General features: G+C 33.6%; 1 protein-coding gene across 2 annotated transcripts in view; it reads right to left on the reverse strand.

Annotated features, from left to right (window-relative positions):
• AP3B1 (adaptor related protein complex 3 subunit beta 1) overlaps positions 1–14675 on the reverse strand; it is a 258068-nt gene that overhangs the window by 83203 nt on the left and 160190 nt on the right. For both annotated transcript variants that reach the window (XM_057541135.1, XM_057541134.1), the window contains 2 exons: positions 11595–11742; positions 1737–1809 (listed from right to left, as the gene is read on the reverse strand). In XM_057541135.1, coding sequence (XP_057397118.1) covers positions 1737–1809; positions 11595–11742 — 221 coding nt within the window. The remainder of the gene's footprint in view (positions 1–1736; positions 1810–11594; positions 11743–14675) is intronic.

Consider the following 14675-nt stretch of genomic DNA (forward strand, 5'->3'; position numbering starts at 1 on the left):
ATATAATAACATAACTAGCATATAAAGATTTGTCTCACTTTTCTTAATGGTTGTATTAGACTACTGGTAGACATTTCGTTTATTTTCTGGATGCTGCTGTAAAAATAATGCTGCAATGAAATTTCTATACATACCTTTGCATATTTTATTAATTCAACAAATATTTACTGGGTACCCACCAGCTGCCAGGTGTTGTCCTAGGTACTAGGAATAACAGTGAGCAAGACAGACAATAAACAAGTAATACAAATAATTAAGATAATTTCATATAGTGAAAAATGCCATGAAGACAATCAAGAGTGACTCGTGAAGTGTGCAAGAGAAGGTGACTTTTGAGCTGAGATTTGAAAGATAAGAAGCAGCTTGCCATCAGAAGATCTGGAAGAAGTGTACTTAGCAGGGGAAACAGCAGAACAAAGGCCCTTGGCAGGAATGAGCCTGGCATATTTCAGAAATGCAGAGGAACAGTATGGATAAGAGGCAGGCAGAAGTCAGATCACCCAAGGTCTTAGAAACCTAGGAATATGGACTTTAAGTGTAAAATTAAGCCATTAAGTTAAAGAGTCTAAAACAAGGATGGAAGATCTGATTTTGCTAGTTTATCTATAGGATAAATTCCTAGAAAAGAAATGCTAGGTCAAAAGGTGTGTGGAATTTAAGTTTTGATAGATATTGCTCAAATGACTTCAAAAAACTGCACTTATTTATATGCCTATGAAAAACAAATGTAGGGTGCCTGCTTCTCCAAACCCTAACAATACTGGATGTTACTTTAAAAATCTTAGCCAAGAGGTGAGAAATGATGTAAATTTTAACATCTTTGCCAACAGGTATAAAATTATTCAAATTTGGCTCCAATTTTATCTTTAATTTCTCTGTTAAGTATTTCTCAGTATTATATATTTTAATTTCTCTACAGTAGGAATTTGCCATGACTATTGGAAATAGGCCAGGTAAACAATATAAATAGAACAGCTCTATGACAGAGTAAGACATAAATACATAACTCACCTCTAGCATAGGAAAACTATATTGCAAAATGACAGTAGTTTAATATGCAGAAATCTCATGTGTTGTTACTCTTCCTCTAATGCAAAATCTACCTACCAACAAAGTTAGTTCTATCTCTTTCTCACAATGCAGGAGAATTTAAAGGGAGCTGCATATACATCTTTGCATACTGGGTGGGCATATCTGTAGGATTCTAAGTTCTTAGAAGTAAATTTGCTGGGACAAGGATTTTTTGCAGTTAAAATATTGATACGTATAAATTACACTGTATTCCAAAAGGTTTGTACTCGTTTCTGTTCCCACCCTAAGTGTGGCAAGTTGAAGACGGTGGTGTCCTTTACATTTCCAATTACGTTCCTAATTCTCTACCTCCTTAAGTTAGACGTCTTGATCTCCATAATCAACATTTAAAAATGTAGAAGTTGTGAGATACAGATAATTACTCGCTAAAGCAAGTATAAATTACTAAAGCAAAAAATCTTAAAATGAATTTGGTGTACTTTTATTTGACCAATTATATTTATTCAGGTGATATAAAACTGATACACTCAATGATGGAAAAAAATACTAATAGAAATAACTTTTAAAATTTTCTTGCCTAATCACATATATAAGTCTTTCATAATAGTTGTTGATTATTTTGAGACATGTAAATGAAAGATATTACAAAAATGAAAAATACTATTAGTAAGCACAGAAGAAAAAATTTAAATTTCAATACTTACAATCATCTAGATCTAGAAGTGAAACATCTTTGGTAAGAGGATTTCTATCTTGCTTTGTTTTGTTTTCTTTCTCCTACAAAATAATAAATATTTAATTTATTGCATGTTCTAGTTAAAAAAATCTATGAAGTAGTTTTTAACATTTCAAAACAAACATTTTTTCCTTTGCTTAGTCTTCCAAGAAAAAAAAAAAATCAAAATAAGCTTCTATATGGTTATGTGAAATTTTTTTTTTGAAGCAAAATTTTTATTTTAGTTGGCACGTGGTATTTCTTCTCCACCATGCAAACTGTTATTTTAAAATATTTTTTATTTAGAGATTATAAAAGACCTTCAGAAGAAAATTTGAAAGTAAATTTTATAATCTGACAACTTTTTGCTAACATAAAAATCTAATGTGGAAGACCCAACACAGCCATAAATAAATAAATTAATTTAAAAAAATCTAATGTGGCTCTTTGGTAGAAAATGTACAAACATTCTCGAAAATAATTTTTAAACAAGTTGATTTAAGAAAAAGAAATGCCTGAACAATACATGCTTAGCTCTGAAATTGTCAATGGGCTTGTGATAGATTAGCCTTTCTGAGATGTAGTTTGTGACAGGCATTGTACTAGGTACTTTATATTTCAACACTGGGTTGCATCAGACTTCTTTTGCCAAAGGTATTCGTTAAAATCTATAAATGATATTTTCAGGCTCTTGCTCTTTAGGGTTGAAAAGAATTCATTTACTTTCTTTTCTGTTTTCCTTTGGGGAGACTAAGAATTCAACCATTTCTGCACATAATTAGGGCTTCCTCCACCACAAATTTGCTTATTCAGTCTACTATATTTTTGAAATGTGGATACCCATGGACTAGATCCCTAAGCCTGAGGTATTCACAGTTCGGTTAGAGATTCAGAAAAGATGCGTAACCTTAAAAAAAAAAAAGAAAAGAAAAAAGAAAAAATAAGGCACAGTACTGAGTAGCATTATAAACAATTAAAGACCAACAAGGATTAAGGTATTAAATAGATGTATCTGGGTCACCGTTACTTACCTTTATAATGTGTACTTTTTTTTACATTAAACCTCTCAAATTGAAGGCCAAAACTTTTTTGCCAAAACATTTTTGTTCACTTATTCAATCATTCATTCATTCAACACATGTGTATAGAATTTTTAACAGATTCTGTGCTAAGCAATGGAAGTAACACAGCCAAGACAGACAGTCTAGTCCCTGCCTTCAGATAACTTGTAATCTACCAAAGGAGTTTATATCTTATTGTCAATGTAAATTATTACAAATATTTTTGAAGTATTCCTCTAACTACAGAAAGGTATCACTAAAGCAAAATGTACTTTACCATCATTTAAAGTCTACATGGTTTAGAGCTCTTACAACAGTGCATATACATGAACAAAAGCAATACATCAAATAATACGTCAGGTAACATTTTAAAATGATTTTAAGTCCTGCTTCTTTTTTCCCTTATGCCAATATAAAGAAAAATTATTTTCAAGGATCATACAATAATACACATTACTAAAAACAACAGCATTGATTTTCTTCTTCAAAATATTTATTTCTGCCACTGAAAACTCCAAAGCATCTAGGTGGGTTTTAATCTTCATTCGTTATTTAAAAACAAAACAAATAATGTTTGCCCCTCTCTCCATACCTGAAATAAATAACAATTTCTAGGATTGGAAAAAAAAATGTTAGTTTTGAAGCTGAAATGTAAAAGTTGCAAGTAACAGAAACAGGTTCAGAATGAATATGCCATCTCAACAAGAATAACATTCCTGTGAAGAAAGAACATATAACAAAAAGCTTATCACCATGTGACTTATCAAAATGCTGTGCTGAGCACAATGGGTGTAGCTTCCTATAAGCTACAATGGTGCATGACTGTCTTTATGGAAATGTAACCACCCCACCTGAAAAATAAGAAACCTATCAAATCAAGACAAAGTTAAAGCTGGAGGCAAGTCTATATACCTTATTTTCTACTTCACAGCCAGGAGTATGTAACAATATCTATTAAACACACATCAGGTCACATACAACACAGGACAGAGCTGCATGTGAAACTGGCATAATCTCGTATTAGAAGTCTAAAACAAAAAGAAAAAAGGCTCTCAAAAGGACAGAATTTCATTGACTTTCTGAGTAAAGCAGATAACCAGCGACTGAAATACAACATTAGCAAGAGATAATGGTCATTTCTACTGAATTGAAAAAGCCTTGCATTCCAAATCAAGGCTATAAAAAGCCTCGTGATGTGTTTGGCATTCCTCTCTTATATTTCATTTTTCATTTAAAAAAATCCACAGTAAGTTCAAAACATGTTCATACTTAAAGGATCTACCTATAAAAATAAAAATCTGAATTCTAAACAAAGAAGTTAAGAGCCCTATTCCATCAAACATTTCTCCATTTGCAATTCATCTTGGTAATAGAGACAGAACCTGGGTAAATGCATATAGGACTTGAGGCAGGAGATTTTTCTTGCTCAATGCATAATTCATGTGCTCCGCCTGCAAAGTGTGTAAAATGAGAATTTCACACCGCAGCATGAGCCATGGAGCTGCAGAGAAAAGGCAGATGAAATCATATTTTACTGTGTGAATTTTATTTCTTACCCTCCCAATATTTATACAAAACCATCATTGACAAACCAAACACACTGACAGATCACCCACTGTTTCCATTGTATTAGTACTTGAGAAGAGATCAGGCAGAAAGATAGACAATTTGTTTCTGTATATTTTTTTAAATAGAGGATTAGGTTTTTTAACAGCTGAGTGACTGTATTAGACTTTTATAAGGACAACAGTAACTGATCTTAAAATCTCACTACAAAAATACCTAGTTATCAATTCATCATCCTCAAATCTCCATTTGTTTCCATGGTATTCGATTATACACCTCAACACATCAACATTTCCAAAATGAAATACAAAGTCACAGGGTTAAGAAACTGATTTCTATTTAACATATTTCATTTTAAATCATAAATAAAAGATCCTGGAAATACTTATTAAGCTCCAAATAATACAAACAAAAAATGTAATAATATACCTTGTAAAGATTTTTAAAAATCTATTACGCATGTTCATCTTCATGCTGATTGGAAAAAAAAAAAAAAGCAAGCAGAAAAGATCTGACACAAAAGGCATCAAAAATGCTTCCTAAGAGGAAACCATTATAAAGCGTTTTGAAATTTAAAACTATAAAACAGGATAAACGGTACGTATAGATTGTCAAACCCACACTATGCTTTGAAACCAACAAAAATTCAAGGCTTATTTCTAGCCTCACAGGGCAAGGTATTTGCATGAAATATTTTCAGTTAGAATTAACAACCAAAGACAATTTAATGACTCTCTTGCCTTCAAGTCATCTAACACAGCTGATTTTACAAATCTGAGGCTCACACTTATACTGTGCTTTAAAATAAAAGTACACTGCCAGCAAATTGAGACTTCTATATAAGTTAAAAAGAAGTCTAAACTGTTAAACAAATCTTCCCTATTAGATTATACCTACTTCAATAAGAAAGCTTGCTTAATGGCATTCACTTTGCTTTAAAGATCTCAATTGAAGTGAAATGATATTTCTGTTCTGAAGAAATTAAAATATGAACTAAATTGGAAAAGACATAAATTGAAAGAGGCAAGCCTTTGAATTGTCAGAGTAAAAACCAATATTCTACAATCTTCACAGAAGTTATGTAATTGCAACAATCATAAATACTTGGAAAAACACAAGTAAAACTTGTTCCCTACTTCTCAAGTAGGGCAGAAAACTAATCAGAAAATAGTTCCTTTCACTCTTATCCACAATCTATCCAAACCACATCCCATATTTACTTTATATCCAAGAATTTTTCACACGGTAGATCTTTTATTGAGGCGTATCTTAATATTTACTGACATCTGTACACTAGTCACAAGACCTGTGACCACCCCGTGGAGCACGTAAAAGATTTAATTAGCTTCTTTGCACATCTTAAAAAGGGACTAGCAAAGTTTTGTGAGATCCCTATAATGTGTGATAAAAACCACTGACAAGAGCATCTCAAACACTGCTAGGTATATATAGACAGTACTATTTTTCCCAAAGCTAGTACACATATTAATCTTTGATTCAAATATGGAAATGCTCTTAATGCTATTAGGTGCAGGTATATTAAATATATTTATTTTTCCATCGATAGATTATTATGCTTTATACACAGTTTATGTAATTAAAATGCTGTTAATATTTATAAGGAAAATACATAAAATTATTCACAATAAATTACAATTATGACTTAAAATGTTTTAATCACGGCTTATCTAAATCTTCAGCAGTTGGTGCATAGACACTGAAGATATAATCAGAACTACTCTATCACAGTTAAGGTGTGAAGAGTGGGACTAACAGGGTGATGGTGGAAATAACTATAGTCAGTGGGAGCACTCTAACTTACTGGCTGGTAATAAAAACACTGAAGCCTAGGTTCAATAAAGAAAAAAAAAGCCCTGGCAACTTAAAAAAAATATTTTAAATAAAAATTTTACCATCTGTTCAACACATAATTTTAACTACAAGCAGGATATAACTTAATTGTATCAGTAAAACACAGGATAAAGTGATATAAATCTCTTCCTGATTTAATGTAGCCTGTATTACTAATTCTTTTCTCCACTCTTCTGCGTAAAAAAAAAAAAGTTTCCTAAACACCGTGTGAAGTATGTGAAGTACTGAAAACACGGAACTTTTAAAACTAATTTTGTTACAGGTATCATTCAGGGCAAAATAATTAGTTCATAAAAAGGATTAGACTCACATTAAAATATTTATTAAATTTGGTTCAGAAAAGAACATCTACAAAGAAAAATATGCTTGCCCATCAAAATAATTTTAACTGAAGAGAAAGATAATTTTCTTTGGTCATTACTGACAATATCTGACTTCAAACGAGGACATCTCCCAATCAATAACAGAAACAAACAAACATGACGCCAGAATGTATGACAGCAGTTTCACGTCTTATGGATATGCTAGGGTATGGTGCTGAGTGACAGACACTTTCGGAACATAAACAATTCAACAGTGGTTCTCACCCTCTTGACTGTCCCTACACCATTCACATGAGTAATACCCTCTAGTCAGTAATATCCTTCATTCCATGCAGTCATTCTCAACTAGGAGAAGTGGAGGGACTACCCTTGATATAAGGTCACTTTCTCCTCAGCTTATATTTTCTGTAATAAGAGAAATGATGTAAAAGGAAGAACAAAGACACAGAAACAGAAAAGCATACAGCATAAGAACCACAAATAGTCCACTGGGATTGGAACACAAAGAAGGTTAAGACTGGAAAGGTGGGTTTGGACATGCTAGCCTGAGGAGTTTACTGAACTCAAATGACAATGAGGCATCATTATAGGTAACTTTGACATTAATCTGTAGATTAATTAATTAATTAATTAATTAATCTGCAGCTGTAGAGAAGGACTGGGGTTGGGGGAGTGTCTGAGGATGACCAAAGGCAATGGTCTATGGGCAAGGTAATGAAGAGGTGATCTACAATGGTGGTGGTAGGAGAAGAAACAGATATCAAAAATAATACACACGATCTCTAAGACTTGGCAACTGTGTACACATGTAGGATGAGGGAGGGGTCAAGGACAATTATGGGTCTACAAATCTGGGAGAACAGAAAGCATGCTGGTACCAAATGACAGATCATGTCTTTGGGCTATATTAGGTTTGGGAAACCAGCATTTCCTAAGAGGTCTAAGAATTTGGTTTGAATTTGGAAAGAAAAGTTACAGTTGTAGGGATTTAGTTAGAGATGTTACTATAGAAGTAATTCAGATAAATGTTTTAGCTGAGGCTACAAGAGTTAGTGAGGGACTTCCCTGGTGGCACAGTGGTTAAGAATCCACCTGCCAATGCGGGGGACATGGGTTCGAGCCCTGGTCCAGGAAGATCCCACATGCCGTGGAGCAACTAAGCCCATGTGCCACAACTACTGAGCCTGTGCTCTAGAGCCCGTGAGCCACAACTGCTGAAGCCCACACACCTAGAGCCTGTGGTCCGCAACAAGAGAAACCACCGCAATGAGAAGCCCGCGCACTGCAACGAAGAGTAGCCCCCGCTCGCCGCAACTAGAGAAAGCCCGCGCACGGCAACGAAGACCCAATGCAGCCAAAAATAAATAAATAAATTAAAAAAAAAAAAAAGAGTTAATGAGTCTTACAACAGTAAATTGTAGAGGAAAAAAAGGACTAAATTAATTCATGTCAATTAATATTTTTGAAAAAAATGTGTACTAATAAGCACTAACTTCGGGGCCATGTTCACACTTGGGTGTCAGAAGGAGGTAAAAAGTGAGGCAACCAAAAGATTAAAGGGTCAGAAAAGTCAGAAGAAAAAGGATGCAGAGAATTTCAAGTAGTATGGGAATAGTCATATAAAAAGACAGAGAAGGATAAACTAAGAGAAGGTCACTGGGTTTGGAGAAAGATTATGGCTGACTTTTTCAGAGAACAATATCTGTAGGAAGTGATAGGAGTAGACACCAATTTAAAAGGGACTAAGAAATAATTGGGTTAAAAAGTAGTGGCTGGAGAATATCTAGATTATTCTTCTGAACTCTCACTTTCACACATTCTGTCTTTCTCTTCCACTCCCTTCTCCTCTCTTTAGGTGCTAGGAAAGCCTTGAGTGCTTTGGTTGGTGGAGGAGAAATTAATGAAAAAAAGAGATTGAAGGCACAATGGACGCAGACGATTATCCACAAAACAAGGCCAAAAGGAAATAGGACTTATTCTCGGCTATGTGGATAGGGATAGCTTACTCAAAGCTCCATTCAAAGAAAAAGGAGGAGGGTAAATCGAGATTGTGTGTCAGAGAGCACAGAGGTAGGATATGCTTACAGTGAATACCAGCTCAGTCTTCTGCAAAAAGTAGATGGGGTCACAGGCTGCAGGTAAGGGGTCACACCTGAACGTTAATTCCTAACTTGAATGGTACAAAAAGAATTGGAAAATGCAGGAGACATAAGAGTTACAAAAAATTTTCGGTTCCTTTTAGCACTGGTGTTCTGTAACTCTAATACTGTTGGTCTCTCAGGGAATTAACGTTCAAGTTAAAAGATGTTAACACTGCTGTTTTATATTTATACAGGGCTTTACATTGATCTTTCACATTTGATTTTTTGTAATAGCACTTGAATAAAGCAGAGTAGGTATTAGCATTTCTACTTTATAGATGAGGAAACTGAAGCATAAAGATATTATCTTCCAACAAGGAGAACATTATACCTATCTCATAGGACCACCATAAAATGAACTGTTTTTAAAGCCATATATTCAAGATACCCTCAAAGTCCCATTTTCATGCTCGATATCCCCAAAATACATTGTCCAAGTGAAAGAAAAGGAAGAGAGAGAGTAAAAGGATAGATTTAGTTGGGCTGCAGATTTAAGGCAGATGAGTTTTCAGCTCTAACATACTGTCATGCTAAATTAAGGTAAAGCACCCACCATCTGCCTTCATTACTCATAATTTAGAGCAGAAGCCACAACACTTGGTGCAAAGAGGACTTTCCTACAATTACAGAGTTGCCCATTATTAGAAAACTGGTACACTTGTAATTGCATGGTACACTTCAAATCACTCAGAAAGAAATAGAAAGAAAAAAATAGTTATGGTGGCTCCAAGGTAGAGAATATACATTAAAACAAACAAGCTTATCTGCCTGTTACTGACAGGAAAGGCATTATAATATAGAGAAAATGAACTATATAAGCAAAACACATAGACATAAAACTATCAACAATGTGAGTGAAACCTGAATTTCTCAAGAGTCTTGGCTCACTGCATTACTTTGAAATTTTATACTGCTGTTCTACAGTAAAATATTTTCAACTATTAAGAGATTTAATCTGATCATTGAACGCACCAAAGAAGAAATAAATTGAATCTCTGAGCTGGGGTACCTCTGTGGCATTCTAATGGGGTCCCCTAAAGCCCAACACTATATAGGCACTAAAGTCTACAATTTTTCAACTTCTACAAAACTTCATAAGAACAACTCACTTTAATTCCACCCACTTCCCATTATTTAATTTCTTGTTTGGTCATTTTAAAAAACACAGATTTCTTATTCTGGGTTGTATTTTCAATTTCTAAAGCTCCTTTATTTTATTTATTTAATTAATTAATTTTTTATAAGTGGTTTTTTAAAAATTTAATTAATTAATTAATTAAGTTTTGGCTGCCTTGGGTCCTCGTTGCTGCACGCGGGCTTTCTCTAGTTGTGGCGAGCAGGGGCTACTCTTCCTTGCGGTGCGCGGGCTTCTCATTGCGGTGGCTTCTCTTGTTGCAGACCATGGGCTCTAGGTGCGTGGGCTTCAGTAGTTGTGGCACGTGGCTCAGTAGTTGTGGCTCTCAGGCTCTAGAGCACAGGCTCAGTAGTTGTGGTGCACGGGCTTAGTTGCTCTGCGGCATGTGGGATCTTCCCAGACCAGGGCTCGAACCCGTGCGCCCTGCACTGGAAGGCGGATTCTTAACCACTGCGCCACCAGGGAAGCCCTAGAGCTCCTTTATTTTAAATAACATCTTAAGCTTTTTGTAATTTAAGTAGGAAATGAGAGGATATCAAACTCACTGTGTGGTAAGTTTTTATAAGAGGCCAGATTAATAAACCTAAAACTCTCTAAGATTTTATGTGAATTTTTGAAAAATAAAAATCCTAGATTATATACTATACATAGATATGTTTTAAATATAAATTCAAGTTTCAAATAGGTTTTACAATATTCAAGAATATTTGAAATAAGGTAAGACAGATACTAGCCAATTTTTAAGCATGCTTGTTCTTTTTTTTTTTTTTTTAAATACGCTTATTCTTTAACAATAAATCTCTGGATGAAGGAGGGCAATTATTACTTTGATGAATTTATTTTCATACTTGGCTACTCAAATGACATTAAAGAAATTCATGTTACCAAAACAAATAAATGAAAAATATAGTAGGTTAAAAAGAAACTGAATTCAATAAAGGGCAAGGTGTGACCATATTTTCAACATATGGAATAATACATTTATTTATAAAAACCACTGCATTTGAAACCTAGCAACCCCATGATCCATTTATAGGCAGGGAATAATAATTAAAGATCAGAAAGATATGTATTAGGTCTGAATTGTGTATTAAAAACTACACTTTTCCAATTCATGGTTTTATTTTTTTGTTGCTAAGCAGACAACTTTTGGTGTTACAAATATTATACCAAGAAGCGTAATCATTCTGTTATAAGTGGTTCTTGCATTTGTTTTAAATATATGGCTATTGCATTTTTATTAACTATTAAAGAATGCATACTCTTTAATTAAACCTTTAAACATATTCTATTATCCAAATGCCTAATATTTTTTTAAAAAGCATATTAGTCTCAATTTCTTATGATGCATGTACATTTATATTTCTTTGCTCAATACTATCTCTGTGACTTCCCTTTACTTCCCCTTTGGCAAAAGCCTCCCTGTCACATCACAGCCAAGAACAAAAATGTCATACTCATAACACTGAGGTCTCTAAATTTTGCTGGAAAGGGTGAGGTTAAAAAAAGTTTCTAACTTCTCTGCAGAGCTGAATTATAAGGGAAGCGATAATCCAGAAAAAAACAAAATAAAATCACAGGTGTGGATGAGTAAAGATGGTGTTTGTTTTAGTTGTCAGTGACATATTAAATTCCTTGCCTGGTTTCTTGATTCTCAACAAAACACAAATTTTCAGAAATATTTATTCGCAATTGGGAAAAGACTATAAGACTATTTATTTTCAGTTACAAAAATTTGTAATCTCTTACCTTAGTAACTTTTCTGGATTCAGATTCACTTTCAGATTCTGATTCTGATTCAGAATCTGAAGAACTGTCTTCTATTGAACTAGATTCAGCATTGGAAGAATCTGAAGTTTTAGAGTTTTCATTTTCCTTATCCACATCTTCAGAATCACTAATCAGAATAATAAATTTTGAAATATTAGATACTTGTATAAACAAGTTTAAGTAGTTTGAAAAAACAAATGACAAGTGTTACCATTTGTCCATTTTGGCTGTGAATCAAAATCTTTATAGAGAAGTGTATTTCACTGAGAACCATTTCTTTTTAGTGTACAAAAAGACAGTAAAAATGGTTTTAAAATTCTAGAACGTGTTAATGAAATAATGATGAAGGTAGTATTACCTATAACCAAATAAATCAGAACCCATTCAAAACTAATTATACCACATCACACACAGTTCAAATGCAAAAGGTTATAAAATAACACTGAATGATATAATAAGTAGAAAATAATTAATAATTAAATGTTTGATTTACCAGAAATACACATTAGGTGCTAACATTAACAACTTCAAAGATAGGCTGATTTTAAAATGCTGTTTCAAAATACTAAGTGTTCATTAACAAATTTAAATATTTATACATCAACTTTTGCTAAAATAGACTTGCATTTTATAGATTTTTCTGTCCAAGAAAATTATTAACATATGTCCCCTAATGTGACCCTTAAAACATATTATATGAGAAAATGTTAACCGGTTCAGAACAGAATTCTTCTAATGTACTAAGTCTTACTAAAAATGTAAGATTATCAGATATAAAGTTTTAAAATACCAAACGATCAAACCTAAGTGCTGATGCTATTCATTCATTTGTTCACTCGCTCCCTTACTTAACAAATATTTACTGACTGCCCACCATATTGTTGGCACTATGTTAGGTGCTAAGGATAACAGAGGTTAGTAAGATACAGATGATCTCCATGTACTCCCGTATAGAGTCTACCGTCCATTGGAGGATACAGAGAAGTAAGCTGGCAGTGACAATAAAGCATGGAAAATAATAAGTAATAAAGTATACTGTGTCATGAGAACACCTGGAGGAGCATCTAAACAAACTTGACCGAGAGTGGGAATGCTTCTAGAGGAAGAGACACATGAGTTGAAAAAGAGAAATAAGGCAGGCAGAAGGCAAGGGAAGTAGGTCTCCAAGAAGAGATAACATGTAAGATAGCCAAAAGGTCTTCTCTCAGGGGAAAAGAGATGCCTTGTGGTCTTTTTTATTTGCTCAAATTTGAAGGTCTAGTTCTCTTTACCGTGTGTGTGTGTGTGTGTGTGTGTGTGTGTGTGTGTGTGTGTGTATTGTTCTAAAAATCCACTTCGTTAAAAAAAAAAAAAAATCTATCTTGTGCCAAAGACTATTAGGCACTTCATAAGCAACTATCTAATTCAGATGTTCTAACATATTCTTACTGGGCGCATTATTATCCTATAATATTCAGGAAAGTTAAGTAACTTGCTCAAGGACACACAGCCAGGAGGGGTGGAATTGGAATTTAAACTCAAGTCTGTCTTACTATAAAGACCATATTTTCTCCACTACCCAATACTCTTTCCCTTCAAATGAAAATACTTTGGAGTATAAAACTCAAAGTTAGTCATAAATAGTTATGATTACTAAAGGGTGGTTTTGAAGATACTTAAAGCCCCTTAGCTTTAAAAAATTATCATATAGTTATACTGGCAAAGTTTTTTAAAAAAATTCTAAGAGACAAGCAGAAAAACACACGGGGAGGGAGAGTGGTGAGGCAAGGGAAGAATCGATATTTCCCTGAATTGAATTTTGTGGAGGAAATATGATTGCTATTTATTAAAAATGGAGTCATGGTAACATCTCAGAGCACATGTAATTATATTTGATGACTAAAAAGTATGTTGTTGTTTTTTCTTCCCCTAGCAAAAAATGGCAATTTATTATCCCCCATTTAATGGTTAAAACATGTACTTAAAAATATAAGGTTTAGAATGTATCTGAGATTTCCTTTTGTATAATAAACAATTTTTAAAAATTCAAACATGGGTTAAAAAAAAAAGTCCATTTCTGAAGAAAAAAAGCATGAAACTAATACAATTTATGATTATAAATTTCTAGTATATTTATTTTTGCTATTGGAAAGGATATTTAGTGCACTGAACATAACTTCCCTTTCTAAGAAATGACACTTTTTATAAACTATGTATTATAGATATTCTGATATTAAATTAGAAGCAAAGAACTTCTAAGAAAAGGCTACTACAAACCAAGTAACTCACTTGCTGCAACAAGTGAATGATTCTGAATATATTTAACTTCTAGCCTTTAAGATAAGATTTTGAAGGTAAAAGTGTTATTTTGCTTTGCATCACTCAATTTTGATGGGTAATTATTGTTTACCTTACTGCTTAGAGTTTCAGATGTTAATCTAATGAAAAGAATTTACTGGTAACTAGCTTTTTAACTTTGCAATGATGAAAAGCCTGTATTAATTTAACCTACAGATTTCATTTGTTCTGAACAGGAAAAACAATATAAATCACTTTTAAAATCATTAAATCCTGACTTAAATTAATAAAGTCATAATTAGAGCATTATGCTGTGTTTGTTATGGAAGTGGCAGGGCGAGCTGCTTTAATTACTGTCTGTAATAAAAGGAGCAGAGAGCGTTCTGCGCCCCAATCAGTGCTGTCAGCCAAGACTGAGCTAGGCTGCAAGCTCATCAAGTGCGCGGGCAGCAGGCTCCCAGGGAAAGGGCCATTGTGTCTGCAGAGGCCACTCACTGACAGCAGTGGGGAAAACAGACTCAGACAATCCAAGGTATCAGCCCCAATTACTCAAAATTTTAATGACACTTTAATACATGATAATGTTGTTGATAATGGGAGATCTTAAAAAGTGCTAACACTTAAATATCTTATGACCGTCTTCCTTCACAGCCCCTGACTCTAATATTTGGATCATAATCTTTTTAATATAACATTATTTAGAAAAATCAATTGTCTTAGTTACATAATGGCAAAGTGTTGAAGGATTTAATTTTCACCCTCAGCAAAATTGCTTCAAAAGGT

The sequence above is a fragment of the Balaenoptera acutorostrata genome, chromosome 2 (assembly GCF_949987535.1).
Source record: "Balaenoptera acutorostrata chromosome 2, mBalAcu1.1, whole genome shotgun sequence".
Lineage (NCBI taxonomy): Eukaryota > Metazoa > Chordata > Mammalia > Artiodactyla > Balaenopteridae > Balaenoptera > Balaenoptera acutorostrata.